General features: G+C 37.6%; 1 protein-coding gene across 3 annotated transcripts in view; it reads right to left on the reverse strand.

Annotated features, from left to right (window-relative positions):
• PPEF1 (protein phosphatase with EF-hand domain 1) overlaps positions 1–27,323 on the reverse strand; it is a 108,729-nt gene that overhangs the window by 70,835 nt on the left and 10,571 nt on the right. For all 3 annotated transcript variants that reach the window (XM_081566540.1, XM_081566537.1, XM_081566538.1), the window contains 2 exons: positions 7,647–7,774; positions 4,853–4,913 (listed from right to left, as the gene is read on the reverse strand). In XM_081566540.1, coding sequence (XP_081422666.1) covers positions 4,853–4,913; positions 7,647–7,774 — 189 coding nt within the window. The remainder of the gene's footprint in view (positions 1–4,852; positions 4,914–7,646; positions 7,775–27,323) is intronic.

A 27,323-nucleotide genomic window follows, 5' to 3' on the forward strand; every position in this document is an offset into this window, starting at 1 on the left:
TCTTATTCATGACAGCAACAAAAAATATAAAATACCTGGCTTGATAGGACATTTTGATTGATCTGGGAAGCAGAAAGAGAAGTCAAAATAACACTTCCACTCACTCCATCCCACTCCCCACTTCCACCACCCTCTGTTTAAACCTCTGCTATTAATATGTATAGGCTTTCTACCTGTGGGAGGAGGCTGATATGAAAAAACAGCCTGGGGAATGGATGTGTAGAGTCTCCCCATCAAGTCCTATGGGCTAGTTTTGAGCAAGCAGTAGGACATGCAGATCACCTCTCACCTCTGGAACACTTAGAATATCTCAGGGTACTCGGTGGCTCAAAGTTAAAACCATTAACCTGGCCCTCATATCTGAAAATGTTAAAGTGACCTTATGGTCCCTAAATATATCCTGCTTAGGGGTTGCAGCACTTCCGCCCAACAGGCCTAGGTACGTTTGGGACATTCCCACAAAAAAGGGCCAACAGAAAACAACCTACAGTAATGTACAGTATGGTGACTCTAGTCAACAATAGTCTACTGCATATTAAAAAGTGCTAAGAGAGTGTATTTTAAAAGTTCTCACCACACACACACAAAATTGTAACTGTCTTTGATGCATGTATCATTAAATAACTAACACTGCGGTAATCATTTTGCAATATATGCATATATTAAAACATCATACTTTATACCTTAAACGTATGTAAGATTATGTGTTAATTATATTTTAATAAAACTGGAAAAAAATTTTTAAGTGAAATTAACATATAGCAATAATCTGTAAATCTCTTTTTCTGATACATATAATAACTAAATCAGTATGATTCTAGGACTATATAACAGAGAGATGTATAAGAAAAGACAACCCAGAAATATATCCTATTACACATTTTTAAATGAATATATTGAACATTATAAAAGAGGCACTACAAATCACAATGAAAAGATACATTATGAAATAAATGTGGGAAAAATTAGGTAAACTACTTGGACTTTTTCTTTGCAGTTGTGTGTTTTTTAATTATTCTCAACTACTAGGCATCAAAATTTCCTTTTTAGTTTGTCAAAAATTCAAAATTTATGAAATGTTAACATTTTTAAATTCAAATCATAAAAAACTAGAAAAACAGGCATATTCATCCACATTTTAAATATTTTAGGGCCTTCTAAGTTAAAACCAAGAGTCACAAAGAAAGATATTTAGACTTGAAAAGAAAGCTATTTTAAGTAATTAATGGATGAAAATTTCCTAAACCTGACAAAAATATCAACTTCGATATAACAGAAGCTCAGTAAACCCCACTCAGGATAAATAAAAATGAAACCTCATCAAGGCATTTTATGGTTGCTGCTGCTGCTAAGTCGCTTCAGTCGTGTCCAACTCTGTGCGACCCCATAGACGGCCGCCCACCAGGCTCCGCCGTTCCTGGGATTCTCCAGGCAAGAACACTGGAGTGGGTTGCCATTTCCTTCTCCAGGGCATGAAAGGGAAAAGTGAAAGTGAAGTCGCTCAGTCATGTCTGACTCTTAGCAACCCCATGGACTGTAGCCTACCAGGCTCCTCCGTCCATGGGATTTTCCAGGCAAGAGTACTGGAGTGGGGTGCCATTGCCTTCTCCGATTTTATGGTTAAAACACTATTTTTCAATGATGTCACTTTGGTTATTTTGTTCCTTCCCCACCTCCTTCAGGTGATGATTATTTATTTGTAATACAATTAAGTTCACTTGTCACAGTGTGTATTCTATTTGGGAATCACATTCTCTCTTTCTTCCGGTTTTTAATTAATTATTTTTTTAGGGATGTGAAATAGTACTATGGTTCTAAGAATCAGAACTACAAAAAAGGTATTCTCGGAGAAGTGTCACTCTTCTCTCATCCCTCCTAACTAATCCCCATTCTACCTGTTCTTTCTGCCCTGCTCCCACTCATCCCTCCATTCCCTCATTCCCTGTAGGTAAATATTGCCTTTCATTTCTGATTTATCCTGTAGGTTTCTTCTGTATTTTTGCACAAATGAGCATATACACACACACACTCATATCAGGCAAAGGTTTCTTAAGCAGGACACAGAAAGCATTAACCATAAAAGAAAAAAACTGTTCTACATTAAAATCAAGAATGTCTACTCATCAGAAGACACTACTTAAAGATTCAAGACTAAGGGGATGGATAAAAGCCAAAGATGAGGATCAATATTTGCAATAAATTTATCTAACAAAGATTCACAGTCTCATATTCAGAATACTTACAGAACTCCTACAAATTGGTAAGAAAAAGGCAGATAATCCAAAAGAAAAATGGGTTAAAGACCTGAACAGGCATTTTGACAAACCAGATGTCCACATGACTGCTAAACATTCAAACAGGTGAGCAACTTCTCTGTTCACCAGGGAAATGCCAATTACAGCAGAAATGTTGTATCACTACATACACACCAGAATGGCTAACATGAAAAGGACTGATAACTTCAAGTGTTGATGAAGACACTGAACAACTAGAACTCTCATACACTGTTGGCAGTATAACTTGTAACAACAATTTTGTAAAACTGTTTATCAGTACTGAATAAGGCTGAACGTATGTATGCCCTGTAACTGCAAATCTCCTTTCCTGGGTTGTGGTACATCTTTATAAATAAGAGTCCCCAACAAATCATTCCTCCTTATATTCATATCCCTTCACAATAGAATGCTGCTGCTACTGCTCCTTCAAGAGATGGATCTTTCCTAACCCCTTTGAATCTGTACCTAGTCCTGTGGCTTGTTTTAATTAAGAGGATATGGCAGAACTGATTTTGTGTGAGTTGCAGAGCAGAGGCCCAAAGAGGCCCTGTTGCTTCTCCCTTTGCCCTCCTGGGATCCAGAGGCCATGTAAAGAAGTCCAGGAAATACTGCTGGACAGAGGCTGCATGAGGAAAAGTGAGATATCCAAGTTCATAGATAACATCAAACTCCTACACATGTGAATAAAACCATTTGGACGTCCCTCCCCAACCCAGCTATGCTGAGTGAGCCCAACTGATCACCGACAACACACAAGCCATCCCCACCAAGCCCTGTTCAAATGCCTAACCCATAGAATCACAAGCAAAAAAAATGGCTGTTGTTTTTAAGCACTAAATTGGGGGGGGGGAGCTGGTTATACAGCAATAGATAACTGAAAATGAATATACAGCAAAAGAAAATAATACATGTGTTCACTAAAAAGGACAGGTACAAGAATGTGCATAGTAGTACCATTCAAATTATCAAAACTGAAAACAACTCAAATGTCTATAAACAGTAGAATGGATAAATTTTGGTATATTCATAAAACTAATTATTATTCAGCAATAAGAATGACCAGATGGATGACTCTCACAAATACAAAGTCGAGTAAAAGAAGCAAAACAATATGCTTTCATTTATACAGAGAAGTTCAAAAACAAGCAAAACTAACCTAGGAGGCAGAAAAGTAGTGACGGGGTGCAGGGACTGGGTGGTGAGTATAGGAAGACGGGAGGGGATTTCTGTGGTTATGATGATGTTCTACTTCTTGTTCTGGGGGCATGTTACAAGGCTGAGTTTACTCTGAGAAAATTTATTAAGCTATATATTTATCATTTGTGTACTTTTCTGTAATGGTGTATACTTTTCTTCCAGAGAAGTTTACATAAGATTATAAACCACTGTCCCCTTCTCTGATTAAATTTTAAAAATACTTTTAAATCACTTACAGAATTTTTTTAAAAGCAGATTTTTAAAAGCAGAGCCTGAGTAAATATCTTTGGGCTGGAACCCAGCCATCTGTAGTTACGAATCTCCATTAAGTGATTCTGATGCATAGTCTAGATTAAAATATTAATTAGGTCATTAGCAGAGAGAGGGCTATTTCATTTCATCATTATTATATTTCCTCTCAGAAATGTTTTTGCCAAAGAACATGAAGCACAAATAACTGTCTTCAAATTGTAATCATCTAAAAGGAAAAAAAACGGCAAAATGCCCACTTCCACCCACTCCCCACTCCTCCAGTTTGGCTATCCTACCATTCAGAAACCTTCTACAGATCATTAAATGCTTCAATTAGTTTCACACATATGTACTCAGCTCAGAGCATACCATTAAAACACCATTCTTTTGCCACTTTGAAGGGCGCCCAATGGATTAAAAGATGCTCTTAGATGTCATACACATTTTTAACTGGAGCAAAAAATGGCTGGTCCAAATTAAAGAATAGGTTTCTAAGTCAAGTGTCTACCTTGACAATAACAACAGGCAGATTAATTTGCAAAAAGAATACATGACTTGTGAATAACTGTAATTTTAAAATCATTTTGAATAACACTTATATTGTCTATATCTGAAATGATTTATTTAGTCATCAATCCAGAATGACTAAATAAATGACAGATAAATAGATAGACAGACTGACAGATAGCTAGCTAGCTATGGAGAAAAGAGAGACATGATGGTGCCCACTGTGTTTAATCTTCCATACCCCCTCAGATCTGTTTCATGAAATATTCAAGATATTTTAATCTCTCAGCACAAAAGTTCTGTGGATAAAAAATAAGATCTTCTTTACTAAGTTACTATTGTACATCAGTAGGTTGTGGTTCAGAGAAGATACTCAACACACTAATGTAGAATGAAATCTAATTCTTTTTTTTTTTAATAAAAAAACTAAATGGTCAATTTAGTTGACATCAATCAGAGATGGAAAAAGCCAGTTGAACTGATTTCACCAGTTGTTTGGTGTCACACAGACAATATCTTTTTAATTTCTTAGTGTTCTCCCATTTTCAGAGTTCACACTCCTTGATGAGACAATTCAATATTTAATGACTGCTTTTCAAAAGACTAGACTTTCTACTTACCTGGCTCTTTCTCCTGCACACGTGTATAGTTTTCCAACATGAAGGAGAAGAAGTTGGAGAGCTGTACAAAATAAAAATACACCGACCAATTAATGAACCCCAAACAGGTACTGTGGCAAACGTTGGTGTTCCATGAGAGTCCCTTCACTTCTCTGAGGTTCTCATCTCCAAGCTGCCATAGATGCTACTGGGTCCCGTCTTCACCGGTCCTCCTCCTCCCCAGGACCTTCCTTGGCCGATGGGCAGTACTACCCCCGCAGAGTCACTTAGGATATCAGATATCCCCCTCCTAGGGGACTGCCCATAGGAAATGACTAACTGAAGCAAGGGTATCACAGCCCAGACCACCGCCTCCGTTGCCACTGGTGGGACAATCTGACACAATTCACACTTCAGATCTCCCAACAGGATCAAGCTGAGGTCGGACTTTCCCAGAAACCATATTTTTGCCTAGCCTTTCCCCTCATCCTATCTTGCTTTTCACGCTCACTAACAGGTTTTTCCTGTGACTACCCTCTCAGGAACTCACTTGTACAAGAAGCCCTATCTCAGATTCTGATTCAAGAAACCAATCTAAGACAACTACTAGATTTTTTTTCATTATGTTCTTCTTTTGATGGTGAGAGTAAGAGATATTCTTAAATGTCAAACATATTTGGGAAAGGAAGGAAGGGAAGGAGGGAGGAAGGAAAGACAGAAATCTACCAGCATTCTAACCATCACCAAGATACTGCCTCTGTGACTACAAATTATCTGCAAAGACCTGCATGTATACAGCACAAATAACTTCCAAGCCTCATCTTCTATGAAGAGTAAACACTAAGCAACTTTATCAATCTGGGAGTAGATCTGGGAAGGAAAACCTTCCATATAAATACCAAAATGTATGATTTTAAAGCTGTTGATGGATTTGTCAATTAAGAGTCAATAGAAATCACAATGAGACACCACTTCACATACACTAGGATGACTATCATCAAAAACATAAATAATAACAAATGTTGACACAGATGTGGCAAAATTAAAGCCCTCATACACTGCTGGTGGGAATGTAAAATGGTGCAGCTGCTTTGGAAAACAGTTTAGTAATTACTCAAAAAGTTAAACACAGACTTAATCGACCCAGAAATTCCACTCCTAGGTATATATCTAAGAGAACTGAAAAAAAATATGTTCACAGGAAAACTTGCACACAAATATTCATAGCAGCATTATTCATAATAGACAAAAAAAGTAGAAGCAATCCAAATGATGTATCCACTGAGGAAAGGATAAACAAAATGTCCTAGATCTATACAACAGAATAACGTTCAGCAATAAAGAGGAATGAAGTACTGACACATGCTATAACATAGATGAACCTTGAAGGCATTATGCTCAGTGAAAGAAGCCAGTCACAAAGGATCGCATACTGTGTGACTCTATTTGAAATGGCCACAAAAGGCAAATCCAGAAAGACAAAAAAAGGATTAGCAGTTGCCAGGGACCGGCAGAGGGCAGGAATGGGGAGTGAGTGCTAATGAGTGTAGAGGTTTTTTTTGTTGTTGATGAAAGTGTGGTGGTGATGAAAGTGTTCTAAATCATATTGTGGTGATGATTATACAACTTTGTGAATAAACTAAAGGCCACTGAATTGTCTACTTAATTTATTTTTTAATTAGTTTATTTTCTATTTTTTAAATTAGTTTATTTTCTATTTTTTTAATTAGTTTATTTTCTATTTTTTAACTTTACAATATTGCATTTGTTTTGCCATACATTGACATGAATTTTAAATGGGTGATTTATACCCTGATAAATTTGTTATTCAAAAAGACTCAATATTTAAAGAATGTACTAATACTAGAACATTTGTGTATAAAGTATATCAATTTAAGAGCTCACTCTCTCTTAATCTCTGTCACTATATTCTACAGTGCTTAAAAGGACAGTCAGTGCTGTGAACTGCTAAGGGAATATCTGACTAAATCATAGTTTATAATTTTTATAGCTACCAAGAGTAAATCCAGCAATTTCTTTAATTCCTTTTGAAATTTTAATTATTTTTAATTATATTTATTATTTTATATAACATTTTACTTAAATTATATTGTGTGATACATTTATAAATATACCACTGCTGAAAAATACAAATGATACAGAATAAAAATGAAAAGTCCCCTCCCACCTACCAATACCATGCTTCTTCCCAGAAATAGACACAGTAAATACTTTACTGTATATCATTTTCCAAACTTTTACTGTATGTTGCATTTTCTTTCACATATACGGGATAAAATTCTTCATATTGTTCCACAAGTTGATTTTTCATTAACAAATATATTGTAGCTCTTTCTGAGATCTTTTTATTGTTAAAGCTGAATTTACATATTGCTTTTGCGAGCTTGAAAAAGTCTTTCCCCACCCATCTATATTTTCTTCTAGAATTTTCCTATGTCTGACCCCAGGAAATTCTTCCATTTATTTAACTCCTTAAAGTATTTTTTACTTCATGAAGTAGCAACTTTACTATTAGGGCACATATTAAAAAAAAGAATAAGACCATTTTTTTATTAGTTAACTGGACATCTAGCAGCTGTCTTAAAAATATGAACTTCAGAACTGAAAAACACCATCCTGTTCCCAAATCATACTCTCTCAATAGCTAGTTCCAAAACAATGTCACTATATCCTCTATAAAAGTCTTTCACCAAGGTTCCTCCACTATTAACATGGACTCAACCTTTCATGCTTTCAATAGAAGGAGTAAAGAGAAGCATTTTATCAAAAGAAGAGACAAGCTTGCAAAACAGACCTGCAACTGGCCTTGCTCATCAGCGTATTCGATGGACTGGAAGATGGTGAGGGCATAGCGTTGTCTGGTCTTCAAACGGGCGCTGTAACCTCGGTACCAGTTCTGTATGACCAATGCGGCTTTTAGTGCTGCAGACCCGCAGGATATGAAAGACAAAGAAAAACAGTTACTATGGAGCTATGGGGGGGATAATAAGTGCTTCAGAAAAAAAATCAGTCCACCTGGATTCCTAGGTTCTAAGAACATAAAAACTACAGATAATGAGATGTAACTTTATGCTTTTGTACAATGTCCTCAAGTCTCAAAGAGAACTAATGATGACACAGCCATCAGAGTAGAATTTTTTAATCCTATCTCTGCTGATTACTGTCTATGCGATTTGGGGAAAGTTATTAGAGCTTTCACAGCTTTAGTTTCCTTCTCTGGCACTACTTAGGCATATGAAGTCTATGCATGCCCTATGAAGTAGCAATTCTATCCTTCACTATATACCCCAAAGCAATTCTCACACAGGTCATAAAGGAGACATATAGGGATACAATAATTCTTTGTTGGTGGCAATAGGGAGTTTGACACCAATGCAGCCTGGCTGTCCACTGCTAGGAAGGAGAAGATGTGATTGTGGTGGATGCACACCATGGAGTATTATGCCACAACTAGAAGCAATATATTACAATGTGGATGGGTCTTAAAAATATAGTACTTCAGTCAGAACAGTTATTAGAAAATTAGAGACAGAATGAAATATGCATACCATTTTATATAAATTTTAAACACACATGAAACCACAAGATATGTTTCATAAGGATATACAGAAAGGAAAAGATATTAAAAATAAGAGATCGGTTATTTGTGAGGGGTGGGTAAATGAATGAGCATAGAGTACATGGTTAAAGGGGAATATGCTAGTGAACTACCATAAGAAATGGTCTTGTGCAGACCAGTATGACAATGTACAACATACTGAGAAGTATGATTCACTCCACCTTCTGCACCTGTGATTCAACTGATAAAAGAACACCCCACCTTCTCCTTCACAGAGTTACTATGAGGGTGAAATGAGATACCATAGGTGAACAGTTTAGTCCAATGCCCAGTAAAACACTTGATAAATAAATGGCAACTACAGTGACAAGTATTGTCTTGCTTGTAGATTATTCAGGCACACTGGCTCTCTTCCGGGGCTGGGAGCCTCTGAACCATCCTGCAGCTTCACAGCTTTGAAGAAAGAAATCAGGTGAGAGATAATGAGATTTAAAATATAGTCTCTTATGCCTTTCTCAACTTTTAGAGTGACGAGTAATCAACACCAGCTGGCTCCTTTTATTCAGGCTATAATTTTTCCCAGTTAGCACATAAGAATTAAGAGTTGACTCTAACAAGAACAATTTGAGTTCTGAAAGCAGCGATCCAGCCTCTTGGTTTAGTACTGCTGTAGTACAACGAGTATACACTAGTCATCTGAGGGTGTCTGTTTATGAACTTCTCCAAGGCTGCCAGGTTCCAGAGACTCTCATCTCATTATTCAGCTTCCAGAAAACCCCAGGAAATAGGCATAAGGTCAAGTATCATTGCCTTTACAAGGGAAAACCACAGGGAGAAGAAATCAAGTGATGTTCAATATCACAAAGCAAGTAATTGGTAGTACAACATCTGAAAACTCAAGTGTTCTCACCATATCATTATGTGCAGCCCAGGCACACCTGAAAGGTCTCTTCTGCGGGACAGTCATTGTCATGATCAACCAACTCTCATCTCAGGGGCTCTCTGTTCACCAAGCATAACAGAACTCTTTCAGGGCTATTTACTGGGCACGTACTGAGGGCTAGGCAAGGGATTCATCTCTGTAGTCAGTCCTAGCCACTCTGTGAAGCTGGGGGAGACTTACTTAAGGGCACATAAGCCAGTAAGTGGAAATGGACAGCAATGAATTGAACCCAGGTCTCAATGACCCCATAGCCCAAGATCTTAACTTCCATAGAGCCATTGATCTTTTCAGTGCCCCTTCATCTGCATAGTGATGTAGTAGAATAAATGACCACTAAACTCTCTTCTATTTAGTATTAACAACACCAAAAAAATAAATCAAGTTTATTGTTATTTCTATAACTAACAGTAGAGCAAAGTAGCACCATAAGTTCAATAGTCTACTATAAGACATTTAGTCCCACAAGTATTATCATCTCCATGTTACACATAAGGAAACTTCAGCTTCAGAGAGGCTAGCAACTTCTAGTACCCTCAAAGACTTTCTAATTATACATAATATTTCATTTACAAATTCACAAACTACTGTGAACAAACAGGTTACCATCTCAGAACCCAAGAGCCAAAAGAGCCGTGCAAACCAGGATGCACAGGACTCCCTCAGAGTCCATGGTCTTGGTTCAAACATCACCTTCTCAGTGAGGCCTTTCCTGACTACCTCTTGTAAAATGGCACCCAACCCCCACTGCCTATCTCCATTATTTTCTCTCCACAGCACGTGTCACCATCTGATAGAGCATACGTTTCACTCATTTGTTACTGTCTTCTTTCACTAGAATGTAATCTCCATTAAAGCTGGGATTTTGGTCCACAGGGTTAGCTGCTATATCCCCTGGGTCTGGAACCATCCCTGTAACATAGTAAATGTGCAATAAATATTTATTAAATGACTTAATGAATGAAATTACTGTTCAGTTAAAACTTACTGTCTTGCACTTCTCTTCATGCTAATTGGTGACTCTTATGCTTGGTGTGGTTTTTTAAATAGGAGTTTATTCGACAGTCCTTTAAATAAGAAGTTTTATATTCAGAATGATAAGGCATTTAAAGACTCTGCTTTTGAAATTCTGCTGGCAGAGGCCTCCTGAGGAGGCAACAGGATGAGTGAATACTTAATGTAACTTTAAGTCGGGAGAGAGACAGGAGTGTGATAGAGCTGATTAAAATGAATTCAAATGAACTGGAAAAAGAATGAACCATCTAGAAGCAAAAGACTTTAAACAAGGAGGGAAAGTGTCTATTGCCTCAGCTGTTCAAAGCACAGAGAGAATAGGGCATGGCTCAATTCTGGGGCCACAGTTTTCACTGTCACTTTTGTTTACAGGTATCTGCCACCTGCTAGAGTGTATGGCTGTCCCAGTGAGACTTCCAACTTCATCGGAAAAACAGCTCAAAGCACATACACGCCCAGCAGACAGGAGATGGTCACAAAGCCTGCTTCCTGAGCAGCAAGCAAGGCAGGGACCCTACGAGGCTCGCTCCTCCACAAACTCTGGCATCCCTGCCAGCAAGCGCACAATACAGCATCCTTGTCCCTGGAAAGCATTTTTCTTAAACAAGAGAGAAATAAGAGGAAAGCCTGAGGTCCAGTCTTGAAACAATGACAGGTAGTTTAAACAAAACTATCACTTTTCCAAATGACAAAAGAGACCATAGTTTTATTATTCTTGGAAACATCTGGCGTTCCAGTCAGAGAAGGGGAAGAAATAGAAGTCATTTCTCTGACTTTTTAATTACTCACACACTTGCCCACCCACCAACCTATTCACATGGGATAATAAAAATAAGTTCTGAATTTGTAATCTGGAGATTTCCATTTTGCTCCTAACTCAACCAGGTGCCAAATGTGTAACCTCAGGCAAATCGCTTAACCTCTCTGGTCCTCAATTTCTCATATGAACAATAAGAATTTGGATTATATAATCTTTAAGATTCTTTCCAATTATAAAATACTCTAATTCATTCCTTTTTCTTTGTAGTGCCCCAGCTGCAGCCTACCAAGCCTATAGCAAAGCTGAAAATAACCATTAAAGGATAAAATAGGATGTGTAAATGTGAACACTCAAAGCAGAACCTTCTAGGCACAAAAGACAAATTCTAAAGGCTACTCAAAAAAAAAAATCTGAATTATCCTTGTAGAAAAACCCAAGTCAATTACTAATATCCTTGGCTTTCCCGTCAAGAAACTATAGCCATCATAAACCATTAGACAAAAGCAAAAATCAGAAGAAATAGATGTCTATCTTCTTTGTGAGTTGTACCTTTTATCATTAAAAATATTCATCTTTGTTTCATTTTAAAATAAATAAATTTAATAATGAAAAAAAGAAACTTATAGCCAAAGTGTGCTAGCAACTGGTCTAGGAACAAACAATTCACCTATTACCCTTCCTTCAAATGGCCTAAAACATGATTACTGTGTACATCTGTTAACTGGTTCAAGTGATAGCCAACAGAAGATGGGGAGAAATGGATGGGGGAAAAAAGTGAAGATAAGAAGGGGTGAGGATACAAAGACAATGGAAAGTCCAGAAGATTCAGTGAAAATTGAGAGATTATGAGAATGGGATAACGACCATTTGATCATAAAGATCCCAGAGAAGTCGAGGTGATCCAGGTGTCCATGGTAGCCAGGAAGTGGGAGGGAGCAGCTGAAGTGGAGCAGCAAAATGATTGTTTTAGAACAATCATTATCATGAAAATAAAATTTTTTTAAATAATTATTGTATAATAAATTTAGCTGTGTAAAAGATTTACTATTATTTTAAATCATTAAAATACTTTCTTGTAAGAAGTATGTTGTATTCAACAATTCAATAATGACCTTTAATCCTCACTCAAGAAAAAAAATTAAATATCTTAACTACAATTTCGTTTTACGTCTTCTTTGTTATTAATTACTAATTGGAGTTATACTGCCACATTCATTCACTCAAGATCAAATATAATTAGCATTAAATCTTCGAATTTTGCAGCTACTAGAAAGATAATACAGTCCATGGGGTCGCTAACAGTCGGACACGACTGAGCGACTTCACTTTCACTTTTCCCTTTCATGCACTGGAGAAAGAAATGGCAACCCACTCCAGTATTCTTGACTGGAGAATCCTAGGGACGGCAGAGCCTGGTGAGCTGCCGTCTATGGGGTCGCACAGAGTCAGACACGACTGAAGCGACTTAGCATAGCATAGCACAGAAAGATAACGCAGTATAAAGCCACAATCATATAGAAAAGTGTTCTGATTATAGGAAACACAGGCATACCTTGGAGAGATTTAGGTTCCAGACAACCACAATACAATAAATAATGCAATAGAGTCACATAAAATTTTTCCCCAGTGCATATAAAAGTTATGTTTGTACTATATTGTATCCTACTAAGTGTACAATAGCATTGTCTTAAAAAATGTACATACCTTAATTAAAACAATACTTTATTGCTAAAAAATGTCAAAACAATTACAATAGTAACATCAAGGATCGCTGATCACAGATCACTGTTAACAACCATAATAAAATGGAAAAGTTGAAAATACTGTCAGAATTGTCAAAACGTGACACAGAGAGACATGAAGTGAACAAATGCTGCCAGAAAAATGGTGCCAATAGGATCGCTACAAACCTCAATTTGTAAAAAATACAATATCTGCAAAGCACAATAAAGCAAAGTGCAATAAAACAAAGTATATCTAAAATTGGCAATTGGGGCTGAGGTACTGCCCTTTCTTATATTGAATTGATATGTATATTGATATGTATCTGTAACAGGATTTCTAGTAATTAACAGGATCCAACTATAAGGCTGGCTTCTTGGTGAATTTAGTCAAGGCTGGAATTTGGCCAAAAAAAGAAGTGGGACTTCATATCCTTTCAGCACTACCTTCTACCTTCTAAAGTGCTCGAGTGGCTATCTAAAGAGTCAATGTCAGAGTCTCATAATACTTGACATCTCTAAAGCAGAGATGGATTAATCACACATTAAAAAGGGAAAAGATGAAGATGAATTTAAGTGGTATAAAGAACAAAAAGGTTGACTGGCTTTTTGTTTGCCTGTTTCATGTAAGCAATAACTGTTTGTAGTGTCAATCCTACATAAACCATAAGGCCAACATGTTATCATATTAAAAAGTGAGTAACTAAAAATTGTTACTGAGAGGGATCGTAATTTCAGATGGAGACAGTAGTCTCCTTTTAAAAAGAAATGTACTTGTCTAAAATGATTCCCAATCAAGGCCAACAAACCAGAGTTTATAGTATATGATATGAGCTGAAAATAAAGATAGAGCAGCTTTGACATACTGATGAAAATTAAAGCCACAGGAGTAAAGTCACCCAAGGAGAGCACTAGAGTGACCAAGTAAGAGAGCCGAGAGAAACCCAGAGGAGCCCCAATATTTAAAAGTTGGGAGAAAATGGAGCTCTCACAAACAGTTCAAACAGAGACATAATAGGAAAACCAGGAGAAGAGGCTGTCACTAAAGCTAAGGGCCATTGAGTATTTTAAGATGGGAGTGTACAGGAGGGCCAGGTATTGCCAGGAAGTCAAGCAAAATAAGTACTGCAAATGCTCCACGGGATTTCGAGGTCATTCAAGAAATTCTCTAAATCATATTCCATGGGGTGGGATAAATAAAAATGTAGGAGACAGCGGTGTGAATGCACCTTCAGGGGCAAGCTCGGAAAAAGAGAGAAAGCAGAGTGAATGGAGGGAACAAGAAGGCTAGGGAAGGCTCTTCTTCCAAAGGGAAAGAAAACACAGCTACAAAGGGCACTTCTGCACAACTGGGGGATTCTGAATATGAACCATATGACAGAAAATATTACTCTATTAATTTTATTTTTTCAGTGTAATATAGTATTATAGTTATGTAAGAGAATATGCCTCTTTTAGGACATCCAGTTCAGTTCAGTCGCTCAGTCGTGTCCTCCCCCTCCCTGTCCATCACCAACTCCGTGAGTCCACCCAAACCCATGTCCATTGAGTCGGTGATGCCATCCAGCCATCTCATCCTCTGTCGTCCCCTTCTCCTCCTGCCCTCAATCTTTCCCAGCATCAGGGTCTTTTCAAATGAGTCAGCTCTTTGCATCAGGTGGCCAAAGTATTGGAGTTTCAGCTTCAACATCAGTCCTGTCCATTTAGGACATTAATGGTAAAGTATACAGAGGTTAATATCATGATGTCTACAACTTACTTTCAAATAGAGAGGTCAATGGAGCCAGAGAGAAAGGAGGGAGAGAAAGAGAAAAAAGAGGGAGAGAGAGAATGGTAAACTAACAACTTGTGAATCTAGGTAAAGTATACAGATATCCACTGTATTACTCTTCAATCTTCTCTGAAGGTTTGCAATTTTTAAAAATAAGATGGTGGCAGAAAAACAAAGCAGAATGGTCAAATTCCCTCTTCAAAAAAAAAAAAGGAAAGGTACTAGAACCTGTGAAAATGTTAACGGAGTAACAAGCTAAAGGGAGTGAGCAAGGGAGGCAAAAGGGGAAAATCAATGTCTCTATATGTCTACATGTCACCTGCAGCTATTGAGTACAGTGACTGTCCTTTGAGTGGCAAGAACTTTTAAGAATTTCTTATCCAATGTCCCATTTCACTAAAGAGGAAAATGAAAGAGGTCCCAGCTCACAGGGATTTTTGCTAGACTACACAGTGCCAGTAAAGAATGCTTGATGGCAATTATAACCAAGCATCTTTCAGTAATAGTATGAAGAAGGATGACAAGGACCCCTCTAAGTTTTCTTTCAGAAAATTCTTTAAAGAACAACAAAGATAAAGGAAACAGTGGTGTTCATTGTTTTTCCATGAAAGTCCCAAATTCAAATATATAGCATTAGAAAGAAGTTAACACTAGGAAATAGTGGAGTTGGGGGGATACAGGGCCAGGGGTAAAGGTAGGGGATCCCTCATGAAGCTATGAATGGTTTGATTTGTTAGATTTTTTAAAACAGCTAAGTTAACTAGATGTTATTACAAGAATTAAAGAAATATTTGCCTCTGTTAAAAAAGAAACAACAGGCCCAAAATGGAGAGATTTGTGCTAAGCTCCATGTCAATAAACCAAGACTTAAGATCTAACTTAATTGTATTTTCAGCCTCTCCAGGGAATGTAATCTTAACTAGCCTAGAATTTCCTGGCCAGCAACAGCAAGGTAATCAATCTGATAGATGCCTATCTTCTCCCAAAGGAAGGTGACCTTGCATGAAATATTTCTTTCTTTTTGCTTATGACTTCTTTATCTTACCCCTTTCTGCCTTTAAAAACCTCTGCTTTTCTACAGCTCTTTGAAGCTTTTTATTTTCTAGATGGGATGCTGCCCCATTCATGAATCACTGAATAAAGTCAATTAGATCTTCAAATTTACTCAGTTGAATTTTGTTTTTTTTTTTTTTTTAACAGATTTGGTGGTGGCACCAGCAGGACTGAAGGAGACTTCCCATGACTTCAGAGACGATGAGAAACAAAGGCGTGGTACTCACAAACACTTCTGAGTTCTCTTTCTCACCATTTCTGAGGGCTGTGGGTAATTTCCTCTCAGTTTTGAGTTCTGCTCTCGTTGCATGAAGCTCCCGATCTAACTGATTTTCCAGTATATATTACCCCTTTTCAGACACCCAGGCCAGTCCACAGTCCTCATTTGGTGGGGTCTGCTGGTTGTGACTTTTCCCCAGTTCCCAGTTGCCAATTTGGGACTTGCTGGCGGTGCACACAGTGCCTCCTCTTGGCCAGTTCACTGTTAACATCTCGGTTACGGCTGTTGTGATGAAGTGTACCCATCTGTTTGTCTTGTTTTGTATGGATAAAGGGTACTGCTAATAGAAATCTTGGAAGCCAAAAAAAAAAAAAGAAAAAAGCTGCAAAAATTGGTGGGCATAAGTCGAGTACTTTGAAAGCTATCAAAGTACATGCCACCTAACTCTAAAATACCTTCATGTTAGGACAAGGTGGTCACTGAATGGGTTAGATTGACATGAGGTTGCCTGCAAACCTCAGGAAAATTTGTGTAATGAGTTACACTGTAAAACATTACACATACAGCAACATATTCATCTTTCTTAGCTCTGAGAGATCCAAAGGTTTAACTGAAAATAAATAAATAATAACAACAACCTAAATTCAAGGAGTTGAGTGTGCCGCTTTCTGACACATATGCTTATTTTATGTCTAAAAACTATGGTTCACGAAGTTTTAAATATCTACAAAAAATGACAAAATCTTATCAAAAACAACCTGGAATTAGACAAGATCATTGTTTTGGATCCTGGGAACTTAGCTTGAGAGCCATCAGGTTAGGGGCCCGAAAATACGGCTGAAAGAAATGTGGGTTGTACCCCATGTGCAGCGAGATACGGCTGGACAGAAATGTGGGTTGAACTTCATTGCAGCTGAGGATCCTACTAAACTGCTACCAGCCCTTAGGGAAATTATAAGGGCCATTAAGAGGAACATTCCAATTAGATAAGATCATTTAAGAAGTACACTTGAAAGTAGGGTTCCTAAATTAAACAAACAGAATGGGACATCTATTTTAATTGGTATGTAGAAGTCCAAAAAGCTTCATAACTCCAGAATAGCTTCATTGAAAAATTCACTGAAAAAGGCCAACAAAAAATTAGACACAAGAGATACCTAAAACAAAAGACTGCAAGACAGACGCAACTCGTACTGCTGCTGCCAAGTCGCTTCAGTCATGGCCGACTCTGTGCGACCCCATAGACGGCAGCCCACCAGGCTCCCCCGTCCCTGGGATTCTCCAGGCAAGAACACTGGAGTGGGGTGCCATTTCCTTCTCCAGTGCATGAAAGGGAAAAGTGAAAGTGAAGTCACTCAGTCGTGTCTGACTCTTAGCGACCCCATGGACTGCAGCCTACCAGGCTCCTCTGTCCATGGGATTTTCCAGGCAAGACTACTGGAGTGGGGTGCCATTGCCTTCTCTGCACTCGTACTACCCACCCCCAACCTTTCCCTCTCTAGTTGAGTACCCCTTCTAGTAATCCTCAGTCTAAACCATCTTTCCACTCTAAAGAGACTACAAGACCTTGAAAGTCGGACAAGTTACTGGACTTACACCCCCATATCTATCCTTGAAGGAGAGCCCTCATGTGGATCCCTCTCAGAGTTGATGAGATTCTGAGGGACTTTATGGGGAAACTGCTATGTTATTCCCTTAAACAGCCAAGGGAAACTAAAATTAAATTAGTGAAAAATCTTGGTGTCTGGCAGATATTGGAGCTATACCCTCTACTTTAAATACCCCTCAGAGTCTGCAGATGGGATCCTGGGAAAACTGGCAGAAGCCAGCTAAGGGTGAGAATTCTTCCCAGAGTCAGCTCTCCCACATCACTGCTTATAGTACCCAAAAAGAGAAAAAAATTTAAAAAATTTTGTACCTTCTATAGGGATGCCTCTTAAGTCCAAGGGGTTGTCAACATTTACTGCCTGTCCCAACTGAAAATTGGGAAATGCTTACTGTTTGTCCCAAGTGAAAACTGACAAGATATATTTAAAAGGATTTTTTAAAAGTAGCTCTATGGTCAGAAGTTGGTCAGAAAGTGAAAGCTGATATTCAGAGCCTGATAGGAATATTTTTTTAGATCTCCTCCACTAAACCAAAATGAAACTACGTACCCAGAGGGAAAGAAAAACCTTCTAAAGCCTCTATGAAAGGATTTACCAAAACCTTTCAAAGGCAAATAGCTCTAAGTCCAGAAAACAGAAATCTTTTAATTTCCATCTAGGTTAGAAATCTTGTCCCTGATATATAGACAGGTGTGGGGGGTAGGTGTGTGTGTACACACACACAGAAGAAAGCAAATTAAGAATAATGTAGCTGAATGGGAGGATCAGCCTATGATGTCATTTTAAGTTGCAACCCAATTCCCTGAGGAAATGAAAGCAACTATCCTTATTTATAAATCTTTGTAAAACTGGGAATACAACTCCAGAGGCAGTTCACAGTCGACCTATTCCTTTTACCAGTCCCCATAAAGAAAGCTGAGCGCCGAAGAATTGATGCTTTTGAACTGTGGTGTTGGAGAAGACTCTTGAGAGTCCCTTGGACTGCAAGGAGATCCAATCGATCCATCCTAAAGGAGATCAGTCCTGGGTGTTCATTGGAAGGACTGATGTTGAAGCTGAAATTCCAATACTTTGGCCACCTCATGTGAAGGGTTGACTCATTGGAAAAGACCCTAATGCTGGGTAGGATTGGGGGCGGGAGGAGAAGGGGACGACAGAGGATGAGATGGTTGGATGGCATCACCGACTCGATGGACATGGGTTTGGGTGGACTCCGGGAGTTGGTGATGGACAGGGAGGCCTGGTGTGCTGCGGTTCATGGGGTCGCAAAGAGTCAGACACGATTGAGCAACTGAACTGACTAAACTGACTAAACCTCCCCTATTTATCTCAAAAAGCTTGTAAGTTTTGTAAAAAACAATCTGGCCTTAGGAAACCAAAGTACCCCTTAGTAGAACTTGCATTCTGTTTCTGTACCTTTGAGATATAAATGTTCTACAAACTTTTTCATTTGACCATTTCCTTATGGTAAAGGAAAGGGAAAACAGTCAAATAAAAAATAGGCAAATAAAAAAATCTTCTAAGTGTCTTCCCCCCAAAATATTAGTAAAAGTGCTTTACCCAGCTGAGCAGATAACCTTAGCTTGCTCTACCTTTCTCCTCTACCAGAAAAACAATTTAGATTCAATTTATTTTACAACTAGTGAATTACTGTATCCAATTCATGGCAGTAATTTTAAAATAGAAGCTATAAGGTCCCTGCTAGCAACTGTCTATTTATGTGTGTCTATGTGTGTATTATAGATGTACAGTATTTTCTACCTTCAGAGGGTACTGCCAAAATTAATATGTAACAGAGCTCTATTGAACTGGCTCAAAGAAATGAAGCACTTATATAAATTAAGTGAAATAAATAAACTGAATGGATGCAAATGGGATAAAAGTTTTTAGGTGAACTTTCCTTAATGGTTTCTCCAAATCTTTTTGGTAACTTGAAACCTTAAAGTTTTGCCAAGTTAAATTAAATTAAATTATGGATAGTCACTGAATATCCAGATCATTTCCAAACAAGGTAAAATAATGAAATATTGATTACTGAACATAGGTTTACTACTTTTGGCTTTCTTTTCCAGGGAAACTAAAGATATTTGGGTCTCCTACTAAACATAGCTTCTACCACACTGAAAAATTTACTGAGAGAAAATTTAATTATAAAAAGCGTAAAAAATTATAAAAAGTATTTAGAAATTTCCCAAACCATAGAATGCTAAAAGAGAGTTCATAATTGGTTACCTCTTTATTTTCACCAAAAATTAAGGTTTTTGAGGGTTAAGAATTCTAATATATGTAATGAAAGCTACTAAAACTCAGGGAAATTATCTCTGTATACAAAGAAAGTAAGATGTATGCTTTTAGCAAAAGAGGGTATTAGGAAAGGAAACACATGTTGTTGAGGGAAAGGAAAGCAACTTTATCCTAAAGCGAGGCTATTTCAGGAGAAAGAGAAAAAAAAAATAGGACAAGATTTGAATGTTAAAACAGTTTTTGTAAAATTTTGTGCCCCCACCCCCAAATCTAACAAAACAATTTTATGTGTAGTCAAGATGACTAAGATTAAAATCAATTTATTTAATTTTTAAAAAAGATGAGTTTTTAATTCGGTTTTCTCTTTGTTAAAAGGACGGGTTTTATTGGATTCTTTGTCTTCTCTTGAAAGTGAAAGTGAAGTTGCTCAGTAGTGTCTGACTCTTTGCGACCTTATGAACTGTAGCCCGCCAGGCTCCTCCTCCACCCATGGATTTTCCAGGCAACAATACTGGAGTGGGTTGCCATTTTCTTTTCCAGGGGATCTGCCTAACCCAGGGATTGAACTCAGGTCTCCCACATTGCAGGCAGACTCTTTACCCTCTGAGCCACCAGGGAATCCCTGTCTTCTCTTAGTAAGACACTGAAAAAAGCTTTTCCTTACCTTTTAAAGTAATCTGCCTAGAAAACAAAGATTCCGTGTTTTGACAAAATAATTTGCCATGTTGGCTTTATCAGGTCTTTGATTAGTAAAGAAAGCTGAATCTTCTCTATTAAAAGATCTAAGGTGTTTACCGCTGTATTTAAAATGGTTAACCAACAAGGGCCTACTGTCTATCACAGGGAACTCTGCTCAGTGTTATGTGGCAGCCTGGATGGGAAGGAAGTTTGGGGGAGAATGGATACATGTATCTAGATCAAATCCCTTATGAGTAGACAGTAGAAGTGACAAATAGATTTAAGGGACTAGATCTGACAGACAGAGTGCCTGATGAACTATGGACAGAGGTTCGTGACACTGTACAGGAGACAGGGATCAAGACCATCCCCATGGAAAAGAAATGCAAAAAAGCAAAATGGCTGTCTGAGGAGGCCTTACAGATAGCTGGGAAGAGAAGTGGAGCGAAAAGCAAAGGAGAAAAGGAAAGATATTCCCATCTGAATGCAGAGTTCCAAAGAATAGCAAGGAGAGATAAGAAAGCCTTCCTCAGCAATCAATGCAAAGAAATAGAGGAAAACAACAGAATGGAAAAGACTAGAGATCTCTGCAGGAAAATTAGAGATACCAAAGGAACATTTCATGCAAAGATAGGCTCGATAAAGGACAGAAATGGTATGGACCTAACAGAAGCAGAAGATAGTAAGAAGAGGTGGCAAGAATACACAGAAGAGCTGTACAAAAAAGATCTTCACGACCCAGATAATCACAATGGTGTGATCACTCACCTAGAGCCAGACATCCTGGAATGTGAAGTCAAGTGGGCCTTAGAAAGCATCACTACGAACAAAGCTAGTGGAGGTGATGGAATTCCAGTTGAGCTATTTCAAATCCTCAAAGGTGATGCTGTGAAAGTGCTGCACTTGATATGCCAGAAAATTTGGAAAACTCAGCAGTGGCCACAGGACTGGAAAAGGTAAGTTTTCGTTCCAATCCCAAAGAAAGGCAATGCCAAAGAATGCTCAAACTACCACACAATTGCACTCATCTCACATGCTAGTAAAGTAATGCTCAAAATTCTCCAAACCAGGCTTCAGCAATACGTGAACCGTGAACTTCCAGATGTTTAAGCTGGTTTTAGAAAAGGCAGAGGAACCAGAGATTAAATTGCCAATATCCGCTGGATCATCAAAAAAGCAAGAGAGTTCCAGAAAAGCATCTATTTCTGCTTTATTGACTATGCCAAAGCCTTTGACTGTGTGGATCACAATAAACTGTGGAAAATTCTGAAAGAGATGGGAATACCAGACCATCTGACCTGTCTCTTGAGAAACCTGTATGCAGGTCAGGAAGCAACAGTTAGAACTGGACATGGAACAACAGACTGGTTCCAAATAGGAAAAGGAGTACGTCAAGGATGTATATTGTCACCCTGCTTATTTAACTTATACGCCGAGTACATCATGAGAAACGCTCGGCTGGAAGAAACACAAGCTGGAATCAAGATTGCTGGGAGAAATATCAATAACCTCAGATATGTGGATGACACCACCCTTATGGCAGACAGTGAAGAAGAACTAAAGAGCCTCTTGATGAAAGTGAAAGAGGAGAGTGAAAAAGTTGGCTTAAAGCTCAACGTTCAGAAAACTAAGATCATGGCATCTGGTCCCATCACTTCATGGGAAATAGATGGGGAAACAGTGGAAACAGTGTCAGACTTTATTTTTTTGGGCTCCAAAATCACTGCTGATGGTGATTGCAGCCATGAAATTAAAAGACGCTTACTCCTTGGAAAGAAGGTTATGGCCAACCTAGATAGTATATTTAAAAGCAGAGACATTACTTTGCCAACAAAAAACCGTCTAGTCAAGGCTATGGTTTTTCCAGTGGTCATGTATGGATGTGAGAGTTGGACAGTGAAGAAAGCTGAGAGCCGAAGAATTGATGCTTTTGAACTGTGGTGTTGGAGAAGACTCTTGAGAGTCCCTTGGACTGCAAGGAGATCCAATCAATCCATTCTAAAAGAGATCAATCCTGGGTGTTCATTGGAAGGACTGATGTTGAAGCTGAAACTCCAATACTTTGGCCACCTGATGCGAAGAGCTGACTCATTGGAAAAGACCCTGATGCTGGGTAGGATTGGGGGCGGGAGGAGAAGGGGACGACAGAGGATGAGATGGTTGGATGGCATCACCGACTCGATGGACATGGGTTTGGGTGGACTCCGGGAGTTGGTGATGGACAGAGAGGCCTGGCGTGCTGCAATTCATGGGGTTGCAAAGTGCTGCAGTTCATGGGGTTGCAAAGAGTCAGACACGACCGAGCAACTGAACTGAACTGAACTGAAATAGATTAACATTTCTGGCAAAGTTGAAACTCAGCTACATAAGATTACAGAACAAGTCACTTAAAAAGGTAAATCTTTCAATAGAGTCTTTCCTTGAGTTATTTGATTTTGATTGGTTTGAGTCTTGGGCACCATGGTTCTGAAGTACACTGCAAACACTGGGAATTATCCTGCTTATCATTATCACAGTAGTCTCCCTGGAACACTGTACCCTCTCAAAAGCTTTAAAAGAATGATTGCAGCCACTCATCACTAAGCAAATGAACTCTATAACACTGGAACATCAGAAAAGGAATAAAGAAAATTACAGACTTAAAAATTGTGAACGTGAAGTCATGGCCTGTGCATATCACAGAGATTAAGCAAATAACACTGACCTGTGAATAGCACACAAAAGATCAACAAAAATTGCAAGAACTCAGAGATTAGCTGGGAGTGGTACTAATGTTTTCTTTTGTTTCATATCTCTCAGGCTGAGAGTCTGATGAAAACAGGGGAATTGGTAAAAAAAAAAAAAAAAAAAAGAGGCAACAGGCCCCAAATGGAGTCACTTTTGCTAAGCTCCATGTCAGCAAACAGAAACTTAGTACCTAACCTAATTGCATTTTCAGCCTCTCCTAGGAATGTAATCTTAACCTGTCTAGAATTTCCTGGCCAACACTAGTGAGGTAATCAACCTGATAGACCCCTGTTTTTCCCCAAAGGAAGTTGACCTTGCCTGAAATAATTCTTTTCATTTATGGTTTCCTTGTCCCACTCCCTTTCTGTCTTTAGAAACCTCTCCTTTTCTGCAGCTTTTTGAAGTTCTTTTCTGTTTTGTAGATGGAATGCTGCCTGATTCATGAATCATTCAATAAAGCCAATTAGATCTTCAAATTTGCTATGTTGAATTTTATTTTTCTAACAGATTGCTATTTAGTATTTTTACATTTTTAGACAAAAATAGAGGACAAATATTTTTTAAAAGAACAATATCCATTAGAGAAAATTTCCATTTGTCATAGCTTAAAAGCATCAAATTTCAAAGCCAAAAACGCTAGATAGCCTTTGTAGGAGCCCTAGCACTTAAAATAAATGAATAAATGCATTTCTAAGTGGTCTCAAGGGAAGAAATAAAAGAAAATATAGTGTTTTCAAAGTGCTCTACAGGAAAAAAAAAAAGGTAATAGATTATTCATTCAAAACCCATCAATATAAAATTTTAAGTGTAAAGTAAAGTTCAGGAGAAGGAAACTGCAATGTTTAATTTCTGGTTTTTTGGATAAATTCCAGTTTTACATGTCAGGGCACTATATCAAAAGGAGCATGAACTTTGGTATCTGTCAGAGCTGGTTCCAATTCAGACATCAACTAGTACATGACTTTGGGCAGCTCTTTAATCTAAGTCTCCATTTCCTCATGAAGAAAAAGAAATTGATCAAAGCTTCCTCCAAGAGTTTTGGCAACAACTATTCTCTCCCATAGTGCATATCACAAAAGAATCAAACTAACAACAACAATAACACAACAATAATGCTACTTCTCTACATGGAAGGCAGATAGCCCACAAGAAAGGGATAGCCTCAATTTTATATGTACGCTATTCTTTCTCAAAAATGCCATGATACTCTGGAGGCAGAATGCTGTGATGGGGCTCAATGACCAAGGTGGGGAAAAAATCCTTCACACTAGTCAGAAGTAAGCTCTAGGCCTGGCTCTGCCACTTACTAGTTATGTCTTCTTAAGCAAATCACTTTGCCTCTCAAAGCCTCAGCTTCCTTTTCTGCAAAGTGAGAACAATCCTTCACAGGTTGTGAAGATCAAACATATGTGAAAGATTTTGTCCAACTATAAAAGCACTATGCAAATAAAAGGTACTTTACATGCATATGTTTAGCTAGTTTCTAAGAACAGCAATTTTGGAAGGCACCATGAAAGGGTGTAATAGTTGATGGCAAAAAACACTGTATTCAGAACTCCTTGGATTCAAACCCCAACTCGGGGATAACCTTGACAAGTACTTACCTAATCACTGAGCACAAGATTCTTCCTCAGTACAAAAAGTAATGATAACACTTTACTCAGGTTTATTGCAAGGACTAGATAAAATATATGTAGAATATTGTCAATATTCTCCATAATACAGTTAGTAATAAGGAAATAATAACTATTTTTTTCTATCAAGAAACCTTTCAAAACATTCATAGCCCTTGACACAGAAATTTCATGTCAAATCACCTAGATATGGAAATAATCCAAAATAAGGAAAAATCTTTACATGAAGAAATTCTTCAATCCTAAATGTCAAATATTGAGGAACAATTAATTATATTATGGCCTATCCACTAATGAAACATTTAGCAATGGCTAAAATGATGTTTACAAAGCGTAACAATTTGAGAAATGTTTATACAATAATGTCTCAGTGCCAGAAGCAAGGCTATAAAAAAATTACTATTTATTTAGGATGATCAAAAATATACACTATATCAAAAAAAAAAATGGGTAGCAGAATGATGAATGATTATTTCCAGTTGCTTTCTCAATCTTATAATATTTTTGAATGAGAAAAACTTTTTATGGTAAATATAAATAAACACACTATCAGTTTTCAACAGATTACTATGGAATTTATAATAAACATTGATTGATATATTCAACAAAAGATAATGGAAGACTAAAAACAATAAAGGAATACTCTGAACAAGTATATGCTAAGAAATAACTCAGATGAAATGAACCAGTTCTTCAAAGGACACAAACTACTGAAAATGACTCAAGAAGAAATAGAAAATATGACAATACACTCTACTATAACAAGGAAAGAGTAGAAAAAGTAATCAAAAAACTACCCACAAAGAAAGGCCCATGCCCAGATGGCTTCACTGACAAATACTACCAAACATTTAAAGAATTAATTCTAATTCTTCACAAACTCTTTTAAACTATAGAAGAGATGGAATACTTTCCAACTCATTCTATAAGACTAGTACTACCCTGATATCAAATTCAGACAAAGACATCAAAGGAAAAGGAAAATAGAGACCAATATATTTTTTGAATATAGAAGCAAAAATCCTAAACAAAATACTAGCAAATTGAATCCAGTAACATATAAAAGAGATTATATACCATGATCAAGTGGGATTTATGTCAGGAATACAAAGTTAGTTCAATAGCTGAAATTCAATTAATGTACTCAATAACACAGAATAAAAAGCAAAACTACACGATCATCTCAACACTTGCAGATAAAGCATTAGACAAAATTAAATACCATTTTTTAATTTAAAAAAATCAATAAACTAGGATTAGGAACGAACTTCCTCAACCTGATAAAGAGCATCCATAAAAAAAGAAACGTCACAGCTAATATCACACTTAAAGGTGAAAGACTGAATGCTTTCCCCCTAAGAGCAAGAACAAGACAAGGAAGCCTACTCTTGAATTTCTATTTAACAGTAACAGAGATTGTAGCCAGGACAGTCAAGCAAGAAAGTGAAATCAAAGGCAAAGAATAGAAAGGAAGAAGCAAAACTACCTTTATTTGCAGACGACATGATTTATAAATAGAAATTCTAAGGAATCCACTAAAATCTATTAGAGTTAATAAATGAGCTTAGCAAAGTCTCAGGATATAAGATCAATCAACATTCAAAGAACAACTGTTTTTCCGTACACTTGCAATGAACAACCCAAAAATGAAATTACGAAAACAATTTCATTTACAATAGCATCAAAAAGAATAAATACTTAGGTTAAATTTAACAAAAGAAGAGTGAAACTTAAACTCTGAATACTACAAAACATCATTGAAAGAAATTAAAGACCTAAGTAAGTGGAAAGATACCCCATGTTCATGAATCAGATGATTTAACTGTTTAAGAATACTTTCCAAATTGATCTACAGATTCAACATAATCCACACCAACATTCCAGCTGGTTTCTTTTAAGAAATTGATTCTAAAATTCATATGGAAATGCAAGGGACCCAGGAAGCCAAAACAATCTTGAAAAAGAGAAACAAAGTTGAAGGATTCACACCTCCAATTTCAAAACTTTCTACAAAATCTACAGTAATCAAGATGGTGTGGTATTGGCTGGACATATTGGATGGTCCAGCCAGGACACAGGATTGGACATATAGATCAATGGAATAGAATTGAGAGTCCAGAAATAAAACCCTGACATTTATGGTCAACTGACTTTTGGCAAGAGTGCCAAGATCATTCAATGGGGAAAGAATAGTCTTTTCAACAAATGGTGTTGGGACAACTATTCACATCCAAAGGACAAATTTGTATCCCTACGTCACACCATATATGAAAATTAACTCAAAATTGATCAAGAACTAAATGGAAGAGCTAAAAATATAAAATTCTTGGGCATCCTTGGCGATCCAATAGTTAAGAATCCACCTGCCAATGCAGGGGACATAGGTTCGATCCCTGGTCTGGGAAGATCCCACATGCCGCAAGGCAACTCAACCCACGCGCTACAACTACAGAGCCTGCGCTCTAGAATCCTGGAGCCACAATTACTGATACCCATGCACGTACAGCCTGTGCTCTGCAACAAGAGAAGCCACTGCAATGAGA

This window comes from Giraffa tippelskirchi, chromosome X, assembly GCF_054371585.1.
Source record: "Giraffa tippelskirchi isolate mGirTip1 chromosome X, T2T-mGirTip1v1.2.pri, whole genome shotgun sequence".
Taxonomy (NCBI): Eukaryota; Metazoa; Chordata; class Mammalia; order Artiodactyla; family Giraffidae; genus Giraffa; species Giraffa tippelskirchi.